At 40.7% G+C, this 15,062-nt stretch overlaps 1 protein-coding gene across 1 annotated transcript in view; it reads right to left on the bottom strand.

Annotated features, from left to right (window-relative positions):
- Positions 1–14,704, bottom strand: part of SEMA3D (semaphorin 3D) — a 142,239-nt gene extending 127,535 nt beyond the window's left edge. Inside the window, 2 exon segments of the mRNA XM_069875333.1 lie at positions 14,527–14,683; positions 14,686–14,704. Of these exon segments, the coding sequence (XP_069731434.1) occupies positions 14,527–14,683; positions 14,686–14,689 (161 nt within the window). The 5' untranslated portion in view covers positions 14,690–14,704.
- Positions 14,705–15,062: the final 358 nt, after the last annotated feature.

Below are 15,062 nucleotides of genomic sequence, written 5' to 3'. Positions count from 1 at the left end.
AGATACATTCTTCCCCATACTTGTAAATGATCTTTGGCACACTTCCAGATTTTAGTAATTATAGATTTTCCCCAAGCTCCCCACACGTTGCCCATAGATATAAGGCTTTGTATGATCTGTCTTCTAATTCAGGAAACTACAGCAAGCTATTGCATGAACCCCACATTAGACAGTAGAGCAATTCAATACTAAATCATGGTTTCAGTCGCTGTCTTGATGGATGTTACACTGCTGATCTATTTTAATGTATTATTTATACTGGGACAGTGCCTAGAGGCCCCAGTCAGGGGCAAGACCCCATGGTGCTGCACATGCTATGAAGGATACAAGAGCCTCTCCCCCTTGCAGCTTATAGTCTAAGTATATAATGAATTACACCAGATAGATAAAACAGTCAGAGGGAGCAAAAAGTGAGATAGTTGTCAATGACAGTAACAGGCAGAGCGCAACAGCTACTTTGCTATAAATAGGCAATGTGGTGCTCGTCACCGTTGTCTGCTTTCTCTTTGCCCTCTGTATTGTGTTTTACAACCTGAAGTGACCCGTGGACAAGTACTCATACACAGAGTTGTCCTCTGTGTGTCTGAAGAACTGCGAATTTGGAATCATCCTTCACTGCCCAAATCTAGAGTGAGATTAGAATATGTGAACCAGAGGAAAGAGGTAGGTACTTAGAGAGGATGATTCAGAGCCCCTGAAATAGGGCAAAAAACAGTAGCTGTGAATTCACAGGTTTGGAATCATTAATGGCAGGGATCAGGACTTTGGGGTGTCAAGGAAGCCCAGCAAGAAGCTGGTCTCAGCACAATTGACATAATCTCTGCTTTTAATCCCTTACAAATTGACAGTGCAGAACATATATATATTTGCATTTCTGCAGCAGGAACAGCCAAGAGTCCTTACAGGGTCCAGGAACATAGTACCTAGTTCAAGGCCAGGTGCTTGAAACAAGCAAGAGGTACGTCTTCCATCAAACTCATTAAGTCTCAACCAGGTTGAAGACGGGCTTTTAAGTCTCGTGACCTAAGTACACCTCTTCAATTAGGGAGTTCTTATTTCATGTCCTGATCTGAGTCAGGATTGCTCCACATCCAGATAAAATTCCCCTCACATTAAGATCCTCTGTGCAAACTCTAAATTCTTAGGACAGTCCATCTCTAATTTCCTAAAGCAATAAGTAATAGTCTGCAAAGACAAAAAAAAGCAATAAATGTAAAGTCCTGCAAATACATTTTGCTCTTCTGAATTCAACACATTGTAGACGTTCTCAAGCATAAGTCTAGCCCACTACTCTACGTAGCCACAGGCTGACACAAGGTCCCTGTCACTGAAGTGACTGATGACTCTCTCATCCTTGCCTCTTCATCAACAGACAAGCCAGAAGACAGGAGGCTGAATCACAAAAGGACTCTCCTATCATTTCCTGCAGAGCCAGCGAAGAAAGTAAGTGACAAGCAGTTGTGAGGGAAATAGAGTCCAGCTGCATGAAGATGAGCTCTGGAAAGGCTGGAGGTCAAAACGAGAGGGACAAAGCCTGAAAGCAGGCCTTTTCTTTGAAAAGCATAATCCAAAAAGAGTAAATTAATCACAACAAGCTGTTGCTGTCCTGCAGGGTAATGAATGTACTAATACAAGGCAGGGCTCTATCATCCTGCCTACAGCAGGATATACTAATTAAGCTCATCTTTCTTTGAAATGCAAACTTGCTGAATTGTGTGGGCTATCAGGGACCTCAGACAGGTCATCTCAGTCTTCTTCATCAGTCTGTACTTGTCAACATTCCCAAATGTAGTGTTAGGTAACCTGAGGCATGTAAGCCTTACTGGATGCAACATTCATTAGTAGCATGAGCACTACAGCATTTTTAGAATGTTACAAGTCTGCACAAGGACTGCTTCACAGAACAGGAGAAGTGGGAGCTCTATCTAGTTATTTTTTAATAAAAGACTTCCTGTGTGTTTTATGAGAAATAACAGGAGGAAAGCACAAGTTCTTTGAGGTGGTTTCTGTAATTCTTTTAAAAGAACATTTCAGCAAATGCACCCATTGAAGACATTTTTTCCCTTAATATCAAGATGGGTTGATTTTATTTGATCCTTTTATTCTTAAGATAACATTCATCATTACCTAATTTCAACGATCTAAAATTCAGGCATTGTCTTGGCTCCCTCCAGAGAGGGTGGAGACAGGCACTGCTGGGGTGAATTCATCCCCTGCCTCAGATATTGTTGCTGAATAGGGCACATTACCCTTGGAAACACCTCATCTCTGTACTGAAAACAGAGTAAGATTGGATGACCACCTTACATGACAGACAAGTGAAATAAATCCCATCTTAATTAGTTTATCTACTCAGTATACTTGCATGGCTCCCATTGTTGCAACATACGAACAATCATATTTTCTAAATCTACTACTTCTACACTCTTTCTGTAATAAAGGGCAGGTTTTAGCCTTTTACAGACATATATAGCTGAGGCAGATAGAGGCCAAAATCCAGACCTGCAAAGGTATTTAGCAAGTTAGTTGTCTAAATTTGGTATTTTTCATTCTCAACTAACACTCAATGATGTAGACAAAGAAATGACAGTTGGGTGTCTTTAGGAATTTGCTAGGATCTAAGCAGAAATGACTTGCCTAAGGACGCATGTCATGGAATTAACCTCAGGTCTCATGAGCTGCTGTTCTAACCTTTGGAATGTCCTTAATATTAAGCAAATCCTTTGCTGGTTTTGGAATAAAACTTTTGATGTATTTAAAGTAATGCAGTCTTTGTCAAACTCAAACAAAGCTATGAACACTCAAATCCTTTAATTTTTCCTCATCAATAGAACCTGACTCAAAGCCTCCCTTCTCATTTTTATTACTTGTCTCCAAGATTTTCTTAGATGTTAACTTATCAGTAACAGCACAATGAGGTTAAAATTCCAGGTTGGATTTTTAGGTGTTACTGTGATACAAGCAAACACATGAACACCAGCATAAAGTTGGATCTTTCACTTAAATCAGTGAAAATATTGTATTCACTTCAGTGAGCACGGAGTTCTGTCCCTATATGTAGCATATAGGGACTCCATATCACAGTACAGTGCACTGATAATATCTGTTGCACTTACAGAAATAATTGACCAAGACTTTGAAATTTAAATGCATAGGACTTGTCAACATGACAGTCCAAACACAGTAAGATGTGAATTAGCATATTGCCTGCTCTGCAATCACATCACACAGAAGCGTATATTAGAAGACTTTTAATTAGAAAACAGCTTATTTCACTTCAAAAGCATCCTTAGGACATACACCCTGCAACTGGTCATGCAGAGAGTTAGTGTGAAGAAGATACCACACTGTGCACTGTTATTCTAGTTCAACAGCACGCTGACTTCCGCATGTAGACAAACCTTATCAGACCAGAGCAGGCTTCAGTACCACGTGATGTTTCTTAGAATAATCTTGGGGAGAACTGCTAAATGTTAAGCATGTCCTCTGACCTCCCTCGGACTTGCACCTGGGTCGCAGTAAGGGTCAATTTATAAAACAGGTTCTACTCATTTCATCTGTGTGGATTTTTTTTTTGGAAATTATCTTAGTGGAACAGAAAAATAAGCTTCAGTAAGGGTAGAGAGGTTACAGTCTCACACTATTCAAACAACTGACAAGCTAAAACACTGTTTCTGGTACTATACAAGTGCCGTTCTGCCCTTCCAGGATAGCAACCTTGATCTCTAACTAACAGAAAACAATCCTATATCAACTGTGAATTATCATCAAAGCCTATGTATGTTTTGTTTTCAGAAACTATAAGCACAGAGTATGGACAGCTTGTGGGAAACATACAGGTAAAGTACTATGTATCTTTCAAGAACGTTGTTTAAAAAAATTGTAAAAGGTTTCCTAGGCTTCAGATTACTGGATGGACATTTGAGCAATTTCTGTAGTGAACAGATGACAGGAACCCTATAGTTACCCTTAAACTGAATCCAGCAGCTTGTCTGTGAACTAGTGCTTATTGTCCAAATAGGATTTAGTTCTGGGGAACATCAAGAACACGAGATTCTGCAACATTCTTTCCATTGACTTGCCTTGCACATCTTCTGCAATTGGAAAAGATAAAACTCCTACATCAAAATGAGAATATTTTGCCCCAACACTCTGCTTCAGAACAAGGAAACATGTTAGTTCAATGTCAGGGTTACCAATCATGTCTTGTGAACCACAAAAGGAACACGTTGATTCATAGTTATACACAAACCAAATAATCCCACTTGCCACCATATCTCTGTAGGGAATGAATAATAACTACTTCAGCAGCAAACACTGCCAAAACTCAAATGCCTATTTTGGGACTTTCTCCTAGCCTAACAGAAAACCAGGAGGTGGAAATGACAGCTATAGAAGAAAAGGCACCCATCGAACTCAGGTCACATCTTTAACTTCAGCAAGTTCAAAAAGAGCTTTGAGCAATTGCTGCTGCCTCCACAGTGTAGCTGGACTGTCTTTCTAACTCATGGTACGTGCAGGATAAGCCTGGGAAGTTTTCCATGATACAATACCCTTGTAGCTCAGACCAGATTCCACCAGTGGGATCTAACAAAACTAGCTGGAAAAAAAAAATGCTGATCTTCTAGAAGAAAACACTGGAGACACTGACTGCAGATTCTGAATCCACTTGAACATAACAGCCATAGACTCTTGGTGGCTCTGCAAAACAAAATATTTCTACAGTGTCACTCATTAATTTCTCCGTCCTCCTCCAGTAGTTTTTTAACTGTTCTAACCACGTATGCTCACACCTCCTCTCCCATGTGGCTCAAAGAAGCATGAAGAATGACAGCACAATTCAAAAAGGTTCATGCTTTCAAAGCATCAAAACACCATTTTGTTGAGGAAAAAATGAAAATAGTACAGTGCCTACTGCAAGACCTTGTGAGATTCCCCCAATGCCATCGCAACAGGCCATTGTGATCTCTGCTGATGCTTGCACCAAATTAAACAATGCTACTTATATTCAAAGTCACTGTGTCCCAGTTATTCTGACCTTACATACAATTTCACTTATAAAGAGGAATGTAGCACATCACAAAGAGTCTAATAGTTTATCTCGGAGGTGTGAGATCCCACTTTCCATTGTGTCATGTGAATTCCTGGATGGAAAACAAAACACAGTGAATCCAAATACATCCCAAAATACTCTTCTCTTGTCATTTTAGTGGCATTTACCATGTTCACAGGGTAAGGAAGGAAGAAAAGGACAGGAAGGATGTATAATGCTTTTTTTTTTTTTAATTACTATTCATTACAGCAGATTTTATTATCCATAAAACAGGATGATAACCTAGGATAAAAATAGAAATAAAATCTGACTAGGAAAATTGCTATCCACTGACTGGAATAGCTACACCTGTGGTATCAGTGGCATAGATGCCATCATAAACAAAGATGTTTTTACCATTGTCATGAAAACCTGATCACACAAAATCTGCAATCAGTCTCAGTTCTCTCTCCTTAACACGCCACATGCAAAATTGCTACTGTGTAGAGTAGCCCTAGGGAGTGAGGATTTTCAATATGTTGGGGTGATTTCTGGGAACTGACAGGACATGGGATAACTGTGCATGAAGTTTTCATGAAAGTACAAGAGAGAGTTAAACTGTAGGAAGAAGACGAAATTTCAGAGGGAAGAAGAATTTGGAAGCAGGAGCAGCTTGTCCTGTGCCTTGGAACCACCTGGACAATTGCTGCAGCAAAGAGGTGAGGATGAGCAATTCCAGCTAGTAGAGACCAAGCCCTTGTGCCATAGGACAAGCTGCCAGCCAGCACAGACACAACACAATGGAAAAAAAAAGAGATAAACCATGCAGAATCTCACCTTGGATGTTAAACTAAATATGACAATTTAATTTTACTTTTTTTTTTTCCTTCTGCTTTGAAACCAGATGTTTGGGATTAAGACAGACAAACTCCCTGCACTGTTTGCTGCATATACCTCCCACTTTTCTTTCAGGCTCTGAAAAGGTACAAAAGCTGACAGCTGGATCTTTCAGCAGTGTTTTGTGTCTAAATATTTGTTCCTCATCTTTACATATTGATATACAACAGTAACAAATCGAGAAAAAAAACAAAAAAAAGAATGCTTTCATCACTATTCTGCCAAAGCAGAATAATTCGTCTATCACCAAGTAGCCAGGATTTGATTTTAAGCACCATCAAGGAGATCAGTGTCTGTGTTGAGTTTCATAACAGTACTCATGTTGCCATTTAGGAAAGCAATGAGCAAAGCCACAGGAAGCAAAAGATACAGGAGCTTCAGGCTCCTGAGAACAGTATAATAACTGATTTACACTTGAAATTGTAAATCACTTCTTCTAGAAAGAGGACCTAAAAGACTCTTAATCCTGAACAATGTTAGTAACTCTCTTAGATGCAATAATTCTCTCACTCTTCTCCTCAGTTAGGTGAAAGTGACATTCCAAAAATTACATCCAGTCAGCTTTTCTTTAAAGTCTTTAAAACTCTGAGTTTAATTTACAAAATAACAAGTTGACTTTTAAATATTATATGTTGTAGAAGGCATCAGATCAACAGACCACAATGATTCAGGCAGTAGTTATGTAAAGCATCCTTGCCTATTAAAATTGGTTAGCCATAAGATTAGATTAATAGCAAAGATTTATGATCTTAATTGCCTCTTCTCTCAGCCAGGTTCAGCATTAGAGATCAGTATAAAACCTGACTTCTGCTGTTACCAGGCTTTGCATGTAGCTAAACCTGCTTAACAAGACATCACCTATGGCACCTGGACCATAGGGTGCACATACAACAAAGTTGGGCCTTTGATAACAGAGCACTTGCAACAAAGGGGAACTGTGCTGGCTGAGAAAGTCACACTTCCAAGCACCAGCAACAGCACTGCTCAGACATGCACCTGAAAAACTGCACTTCCAGGTCAGAAAGAGCAGACACCCAAATCACTGCAATGTATGCTAGACTTCTTTTACTTTTATTTTATTTTAAATTTTAACACAAGGAAAAGACTGACCCTATGTAGATACCTATCTGCTGGAAGAGCTCACAGCTGAGGATCCCAAATGAATTTAGGCATTTCAACCTGCGGCTCAGGGCCTAAGTTCAGAGTGTTCGTATCTTTCTGGAAGCTGGCTTACACAGCCTTTCCTCATGACTTGTTCCATTCAGGGATTCTACCACAGTCACCCAGTCAATGCACAATAAGTGATAGCACTTGCTTAGTATTTCACTCTCTAGCACCTCTTTACAAAACTTCTCCCAAAATGCTTTCAGTGTTTGCCACTAACTTAAATTTCTGCTTCCTCCTTTCAGCTTTTTGAGGTGTTCATTTATTCTAAAGATATAGGACCACCTTTAGCTATTACAGATCACTCCACTACTTTGTTATGCATCTACTTTGCACTAACATAAGACAGAGCTTGTTAGATCTTGATTTTTTTTCGAATATAACAAGTGCTGTGTACTGTTGTCATTACCATTGGAACTGTCCAGTTGGAACTGATGAAGCAGTTTTATCTACAAGCTGTAGCAGGTCTGCCCCTCAGCTCCAAAATACATCATATTAATAGGACGTGTACAGTGGCTTGTGCTAAATTAAACCCCATCCATCTGCCGATGGTATCCCTGTCATCAAAATAATCATTATGAAACCACTCACCCAGGATTACTTATGCAGGATCCTACTGGAAAGTATTCTTTACTAACTTATAACTTGGAAATGAAGACAAGTAGATTTAAAGATCCATTGAGAAAAAAAAATCCTTACCAAAAAATGGTATTACATTTTAGCTTCAGGAAGATGATTGAGATAATAAAGAAAGCTGCCTTTATTAGCTTGCTGTTAAAGCTTGGATTTCTGTTTCTTTCAACTGACCTGTTTCTACAAATTAATGACTTAAAATATTTTGCTCTTGGATAGCAAACTGGATGACACCAACTGTCTCCACTATTAATGTGCTACGACACATGAAGATCAGGTAAAATTGTTTGAAAAAAAAATTAATTATGTTTTCTCCTTCTTGCTAAGTTTGTGTTTCTGTATAATATTTCTAGCAGATTCTTTTTCTTTCTTTTGAAGACAACAGTTCTGCTCCAGTTGAAACACAAGGGGTTAGAGTCACCTACTCAAAGTATTACATGGCTCAATGGACCCAAGAATTCCAAATTTGTTCATGTGGAGATTTTGTGCCTCTAGAAAATCCTCTAACTTCTTTATAATATACCTCTTCAGAATAAAGTGGATTCTTTGAAGCTGCATTGTTCAGAAATTAATCTGATAAACTAAGGAGGTCAAAGGAACCAAAAGTCAGGTTAATTCAATGTAGTTAATTTAATGAGGCATTAGGCCAAATTTGCTATTTATCTTTCACAAAGATGTCATAATGCCAACAATTCAACTTTGCCCTGATGCTTTTATCACTCAACAACAGAAAAACAGGCTGAGACCTCTGTTTTTTCTATGAAATAAAATTGGTTTTGTTACTTGTCTTCTTGAGGAACCCACATATCTTAAGTCTTCTGTACGTGCTGACTCTTACCCTACACTGTAATTGAAAGTGACTTTTGATTTTTTTGTTTAATTGGATACATTACTGGTGCTAAACACAAGAGGACCTTCTTTTTTTTCTTGGACCTCTGAATGCCACTGCAAGTTAGCTAATAAATTAATAAACCTTCTCTGAATGAGAAAAGATCCACTGCTGCTAACTAATGACTATACAAACAGAAGTGATGAATCATGATCAGCCATATCTTATTCATGCTTTCTACATTCCTTAAAAACAAGATTTTAAGAAACATGGAAGACCGATACAAACAAATTTCTTCCTGCATCCCTTCTGATTTGTATTACACAGCAAGAAATTTCAGAGACGTAACGCATGATCACCCTGTTATTAAGACATACTGTAGTAGCTTCAAAGACTTATTTACGCCATTAATAAAGGATTTCAAGAAAATAAGTCATGAAAATAAGTAAATGATTGGTATTTTATATGCAAGTGAAACAGGTCTTTCAGAAGTCAGAGAACGGATATAGGAATGTTACACTTTGCAAAGTCATAGATTATGAACAAAGTCAGAAAAATAATGCTGAGAACATTACAGTCAAGGCTGGTTCTTTCTGTAATTCTCGGAGAAAAGGAACTGCATTTGCTACACCCTATCCCTATTTGCCACTGCCCATCATTTTATTTCCCTCTCTCAATGCGTAGCTGTTTAGGTCTTTTGATACCAAAGGATGTTATGAACAGTTTTCCTTTATTATACTGTTCTAAAGCTTTTTAGTATAAGTCTTCATAAAAACTCTTATATGTGTATTATAAAATCACAGGGAATAAGTTCCATATGAAAAATTCATCATGTTTATTCTACTATTTTTTTTTTAGCAGAGATTCTGACATTAAGCACGAGAGCAATAGACATTGTTTTAATTCTTCATTATGCAAGGGAAAAAAATCAACTTTTTGCTTTTGGTTGAGAATGAATTTTTTACATACTCCCTCTTTGCAATCTCTCCCTTGCAAAACCAAAAAAGGATTTCAGATGGACAAAAGCAACCACAATTATATGGACTGTGTCATTGATAAATTCCAGGGGAATATAACAAGCTAGGTAGGCACATACCATTAGATCTAGCTGTTCAAAATGTTAAAATTCTTGCCAAGATCAAGCTTGAATATTTGGCCACATCAGCCCTCAGGACTGCACTTAATTTTTAAAAGACTTGATCTGACTCTAGATTTAGACTTTAGGAAAGTACCTCTTTCTAGAGAGAATTTTGCAGAGCAGTCTATCTTTAAATGTGTGCTTAAGTCCCTTGAAGTCACCAAGTACAGACAGACTGAGAACAGGCACAAGTCTTTCATTTCATGACAGCCTTAGTTTTGTATAATTTTCAGTTAATCCTAGGCTTTCTGTTTCCAGTGCTGACAGAGATGAGATCAGTCTCAGGGCTGCAGCGTCTCCAGGATTTTTGGAAGTGAACATTCCAGGAAAGCTGGTAACTTTTCTCCTCCCTCCCCCTTGGAAAAAATAAATAAGAAAACAACAGCTAGAACTCAGCACGTCACTGGAGTATGCTCAGATGTTACAACACTTTTTAGCCTCTCTTCTTCTGCATGACATCTGTTTCCTGGTTCACTGACCAACTAGACTGGAAACAGTTTAATTATGGATATTTGTTTTGCTTTTAAATTGACCACATTAAAAGAAAAAGCTCACACAACTCTTGTTTCTGTTTATAATAACATAGGAAGAAAAAATGCAAAGATATGCAAAAGGGGTATGTTTTACTAAAAGTTAAGTAATACTTAGTGTGAAATTCATGCAATGCAGAGGTTATGAGTAACTCTCATGAGTTACAGGTCTCCACATATGCATAAACCCCATCCCTGGAGGTGTTCAAGGACAGGTTGGCTGGGGCCTTGGGCAGCCTGATCTACTGGGAGGTGTCCCTGCCCATCACAGGGGGGTTGGAACTAGATGATCCTTAAGGTCCCTTCCAACTCAAACCATTCTGAGTCTATGATAAGCTCTATAGCATGAATTTTTCATTAGCCATATATATCCTGAACTCTTTAAGATGTGTTCTGCAAATTAAGGTTGCAAATAAATGCCTCTCATGTACTGTACTTGATCTGAGCAATGAAGCTGTCTATAAAACATTATGTACCAACAGAACTCTGATCCTTAATCACATCTTCAAGCTATGTTGCAGGGAATGACTTAGTTAACACCAGTATAATATTCTAGGCTTAAATACAACACCCATCATCTTGATAGCCAAACTAAGTCAGTGATTCAACCTAGATGGGAATCCAGGTTCTTCTTGTCTTACTGTTATCTGTTCTGCCCATTAGTCTTCCATAAATTATTTTAGAGTTCCCGTTAAAAGAAAATAAATCCACATGATCCTAAATGCTGCCTCCCAGCTGTAACGCAAAGTGGAATTTTGGAGCACAGCACTGCTCCCTGACTCATCCTGGATCCCCTCCATGTGACGCTGTTTGGGTTCATATAAGCTGAGGAGAGTACAACAGAAGGGCTTTTTTTTTTCTTTTCTTTCTTTTTTTTTTTTTAAAATCACTCACTGTCAGATAACATGTGGATGTTCACACATGTCTCTAGGATGTGAAAAATAACATTACCATGGAGGGGCCTTTCTGAATATAGAAGGATAGAAAAGAAAAGATAAAAGGACTAAAGATTTATATATGGATAATCTAAGCATTGACTCAGTGCCATTGCTAAGTGTATAAAACACATAAAACCCAGACAGAAATGGAGGGGGGAGGGGGAGATTATGTTAAGAAGTACGGCAGAGGTGCACTATTAAAAAGATAAAAATAGCACACCCATGGAGTAAAAATTTACTTCACACAGTTTAAATACAGCCACCACGCTTCATGTCTTATGGGCTTGGTTTTACTATGAGCTTCTCTGTTGCTTGTTTGTAGTTGGAGAGAATCCAGAAAGCAAGAAAAACAAACACATCACACCTTTGCTGCGTCTGTTTGATTTAATGACACTCAGCATGGACCTTAAGCATTTTCCATGGGTTAAAAAGACAATGGGCCAAACATAGCCCAGGGTATTCTGCAGGCTGCCTTGCCAGAAGAGTGTGGTAGGAAAGCCTGCTTAACCAGCACTGAAGGATTCCCTCATGTAGGAAACCTCAAAGAGTACAGAGGTGGCTCAGTGGCCAATTCCATCATCAGGCATTTTAGCCAAAGAAATGCCGGCGTGTGCAGGGAATTCAGTTGATTCCAAGCGGATGAATCTGCCTCTCTAGAGCCACAGGTAACTGGTATGTCTACACCACACTGCAGTGGTGCTCCGTGAAGAGACACCTGCGATTATAACTTCTGTATTTTTAACAGCAAAAAGAAGAATGAGAGAAAAAGCAAAACAGAGATTCAGAAAGACTCCAGAAATACAATATTTTGACCTCCCTGAGCTGAAAGCATACTCACACAGTGACTCTGAATGATTATAACCTCCTGCAAATTAAACTGTAAAGATCTTGACTGTACAAGACATTTGTGCCTCCACTTGTTCTGTGATAGAACATAGAAAGAGATTCTGTACATATCCCTTCTGCTAGGACCAAATTATTGACAGGTTTTGTTGGGAGTCTTTCATTTTTTGACTTCACTTTTAAAACCTTGGTGTTTACTGTGTTGATTACCTTACGTACCATTATTGAATCTCTGAGGAATAATGATGCAGTATCCTCAAACACTTTATAAAGGGGCTCTTTCCCAATTAACAACATCTATTTCTATTTAATATTCTAGCTTAATTAAAACTATTTTTTTCCAAGGGCCTTGTTTCATTTAATTCAATTGCAAAATCCCAACAGAATTTCAAAGTGCAGTATAATTTGCATAATGAACACAGTGGTATCTACAGTAAAAACCTCACTTCTCAGAAAAAAAAACCCAAAACAATAACATTGAGAAGTAGACTGAGATCACGGTTATTACACTGTTTTTGAACTTCAGCTGACAGTACAACCTGCATCTGGAGAGAAGCAGATGGAAGCTGCTACTTAGGAGTGGGGTCTGAAGAGGTATCACTCTTAAGGGATTCTGAATGTACCTACCCGCCTTACCACCGTAAGAACAGGAATACAACTCAAAATTATATCTTCCTGAGATTTAGTCACCTTACTCAGCAGTACCAGAAAGGACTTCTCTCTTCCTGAGATCATTGTGATCTGAAACCAGTTTATACCAGCTTTTAGCTGCAGTTGTTCCTATATTTTGAGATCTGGAAGAAGACACTAGTGAAGCTGCTATTTCCATTTCTGGTTAAAAAGCTTCATGGGCAGAGCCCGCATACCAGTTGTGGGAGACTTTGGCTTAAAACACTTCTGCCTTGTTTGAAGCTCATCTCTCTGTGCTTCACCACTGCACCTAGAGGGGAGTTTGCCCTGTTCGCCGTGTGCTGTGTATCCCTGTTGGATTGATCAAGTGGTAAGAAGAGGGAAAGTAAATTTAGTTCCTGGATCTCAGGCTAGTCTGGATGTCCAAGCCAAAATAAAGTTCAAATAAAAGTGAAGCCAAACTGCTCAGCCTGATCAAGGCTAAAACACTTCTATTTATAATGCATCTCAGACTAGGTCTTGTCTTGGAAGTTTTAAGAAAAAAGAGGTGTGACACCTGCTAAATCTGAGTACCTCTGTTTGTCAATAGGATTACAATTAAGGTTTAAAATACCCAAATTCCTCTTTAAAAATCTATTTTAGACATCCAGCTTTCACTGATTTAGGGAAACTGTTGGTCCTTACATACCTTGTAGATGATGATGAGTAGAGCTTTTCTGGATCATGCCCATAATAAACTAAACAAACTAATGGAAATGCAAAGACAAAAATCACAACAGCTATACTAACAAGAGCTTGAAAACAGTATTAAAATGTTGTGCTATGTAGTACTAATTGCCTCCTACTGGTAAGCAGTGAATTAAATCCCTTTACCTGTTCCTTGGAACTGCAAGTAGGCAGTAAAGAAGGAAATGTGACATGCTAAAATTCTTCCAATAGTTCTTGCCTGCATCTTCGTGGCCTCTGTCAGAGCTACAGAAGCAGTGTTTATCTGCTCCTTTCTTAGCACTGTGCTCTCTGCTTCTGGTCAGACTGCCACATTAATCTCTATTGTTCTTGGACAAGTTTTTCCATTTCAAATCAAAGTGAAGCTTTTTTAAAGGGAACATAGGTGGCTGCTTCGTGTTTCTTCATTACACAGTCACCAATTGCCTAACCCACTCAGGATTGCTTCCTTTCTAGAAGCAAGAACTTTCATTGTATATATACGCATATATAGTTTTATATATATATATTCACTGCAAAACAACCTTTACCACCTCCCTGTGTTATTGCACAAAGTAAAGTAGCGGTTGTCAGCGTGAGAAGACAAACATTCTCATTTCTAGGAGCACACCAGGCCAGCCAGGTGCTCGGCAGCTCCTGGTGATGGTCACATTCAGCTCACAGCGATGCTGGAGGACTATATGGAAAGGAAAGAATTTTACCACCGCTCCAGCACTCAGTATTCTCGGTGATGAACTCGGGCTGCCCTTCCCCTCGCCCCAGGGCGCTCAGGAGAGGCAGAAGCAGGCGCAGGGCTGCCGGGGCTGAGGGAATGAAACGCCTCTCCCTGACCGCGCTCCGCTCCCACCTCCCCAGCCTCTAACTTTGCTCCCCGAAACCGCCTCCTTCCCGCCCCTGATCCCCCAAACCCACCTCTGCCGCGTGCCCAGGGCTCTCCCCAGAGCCAGCGCCCCTCAGCCCCTCGATGACAGCGGGGCAGGTGGCGCGGGGGCCGCCTCCAGGTGCAGCCGTCGGGCCGCAGAGCCGAGCGCAGGGTCCGGGACGAGCGGAGGTGGGGGGGGGATCCCCGCGCACTTTTCCACAACCCTCCCCTCCCAGCCCGGCTCCGCGGCGGCGGGAGAAAGCGCTGGAGCGGGCGGCGGAGCGGCGCGGGGGCTGCCTGGTACCTGCCGGGGAGCCGGAGCGAGGTGCGGGGCGAGCCTGCCGCGGGGCCCGGGCTCTCGGAGGCGTTGCGAGCGAGGAGGGCTCCTCCCCGGCGGCGGCGGCGGCGGAGGGTCTCGCTCCTTCTGCGAGGAGTGTCAGACTTTCCCCTGGCTTCCCTGCCTCCATCCCCGCCACCCCTTTCCACTCCCTCGCACGCACATGCACACCCCCCTCCAGCAAATGGGCTGCCTCGCGGGTGGGGGTGTGTGCCTGTCTGTCTGCCTGTCTGTCTGTCTGTCAGCCAAGCCCAGGCACACACCCTCTGCTGCAGCTCCCGGCGCAGGTCACAGCTCCGGCCAGCGGGACACATCAACTCCGTGAAAAGTAGCGGAGTCCCCGCCAGCACCCGCTCAGACCGCGGCAGCGGCTTTCTGCTGAGACTGTGACCAGCAGGTCCAGGGAGGTTCTTCTCCCTCTGTACTCGGCACTGGGGAGACCGCTCCTCGAATCCTGTGTTCAGTTCTGGGCCCCTCACCACAAGAAGGATGTTGAGGCTCTG

The sequence above is a fragment of the Phaenicophaeus curvirostris genome, chromosome 1, assembly GCF_032191515.1.
Source record: "Phaenicophaeus curvirostris isolate KB17595 chromosome 1, BPBGC_Pcur_1.0, whole genome shotgun sequence".
In the NCBI taxonomy this organism is placed as follows: Eukaryota; Metazoa; Chordata; class Aves; order Cuculiformes; family Cuculidae; genus Phaenicophaeus; species Phaenicophaeus curvirostris.
The sequence above is the reverse complement of the archived record's forward strand: the minus strand, read 5'-3'. Positions and strand labels throughout refer to the sequence as shown.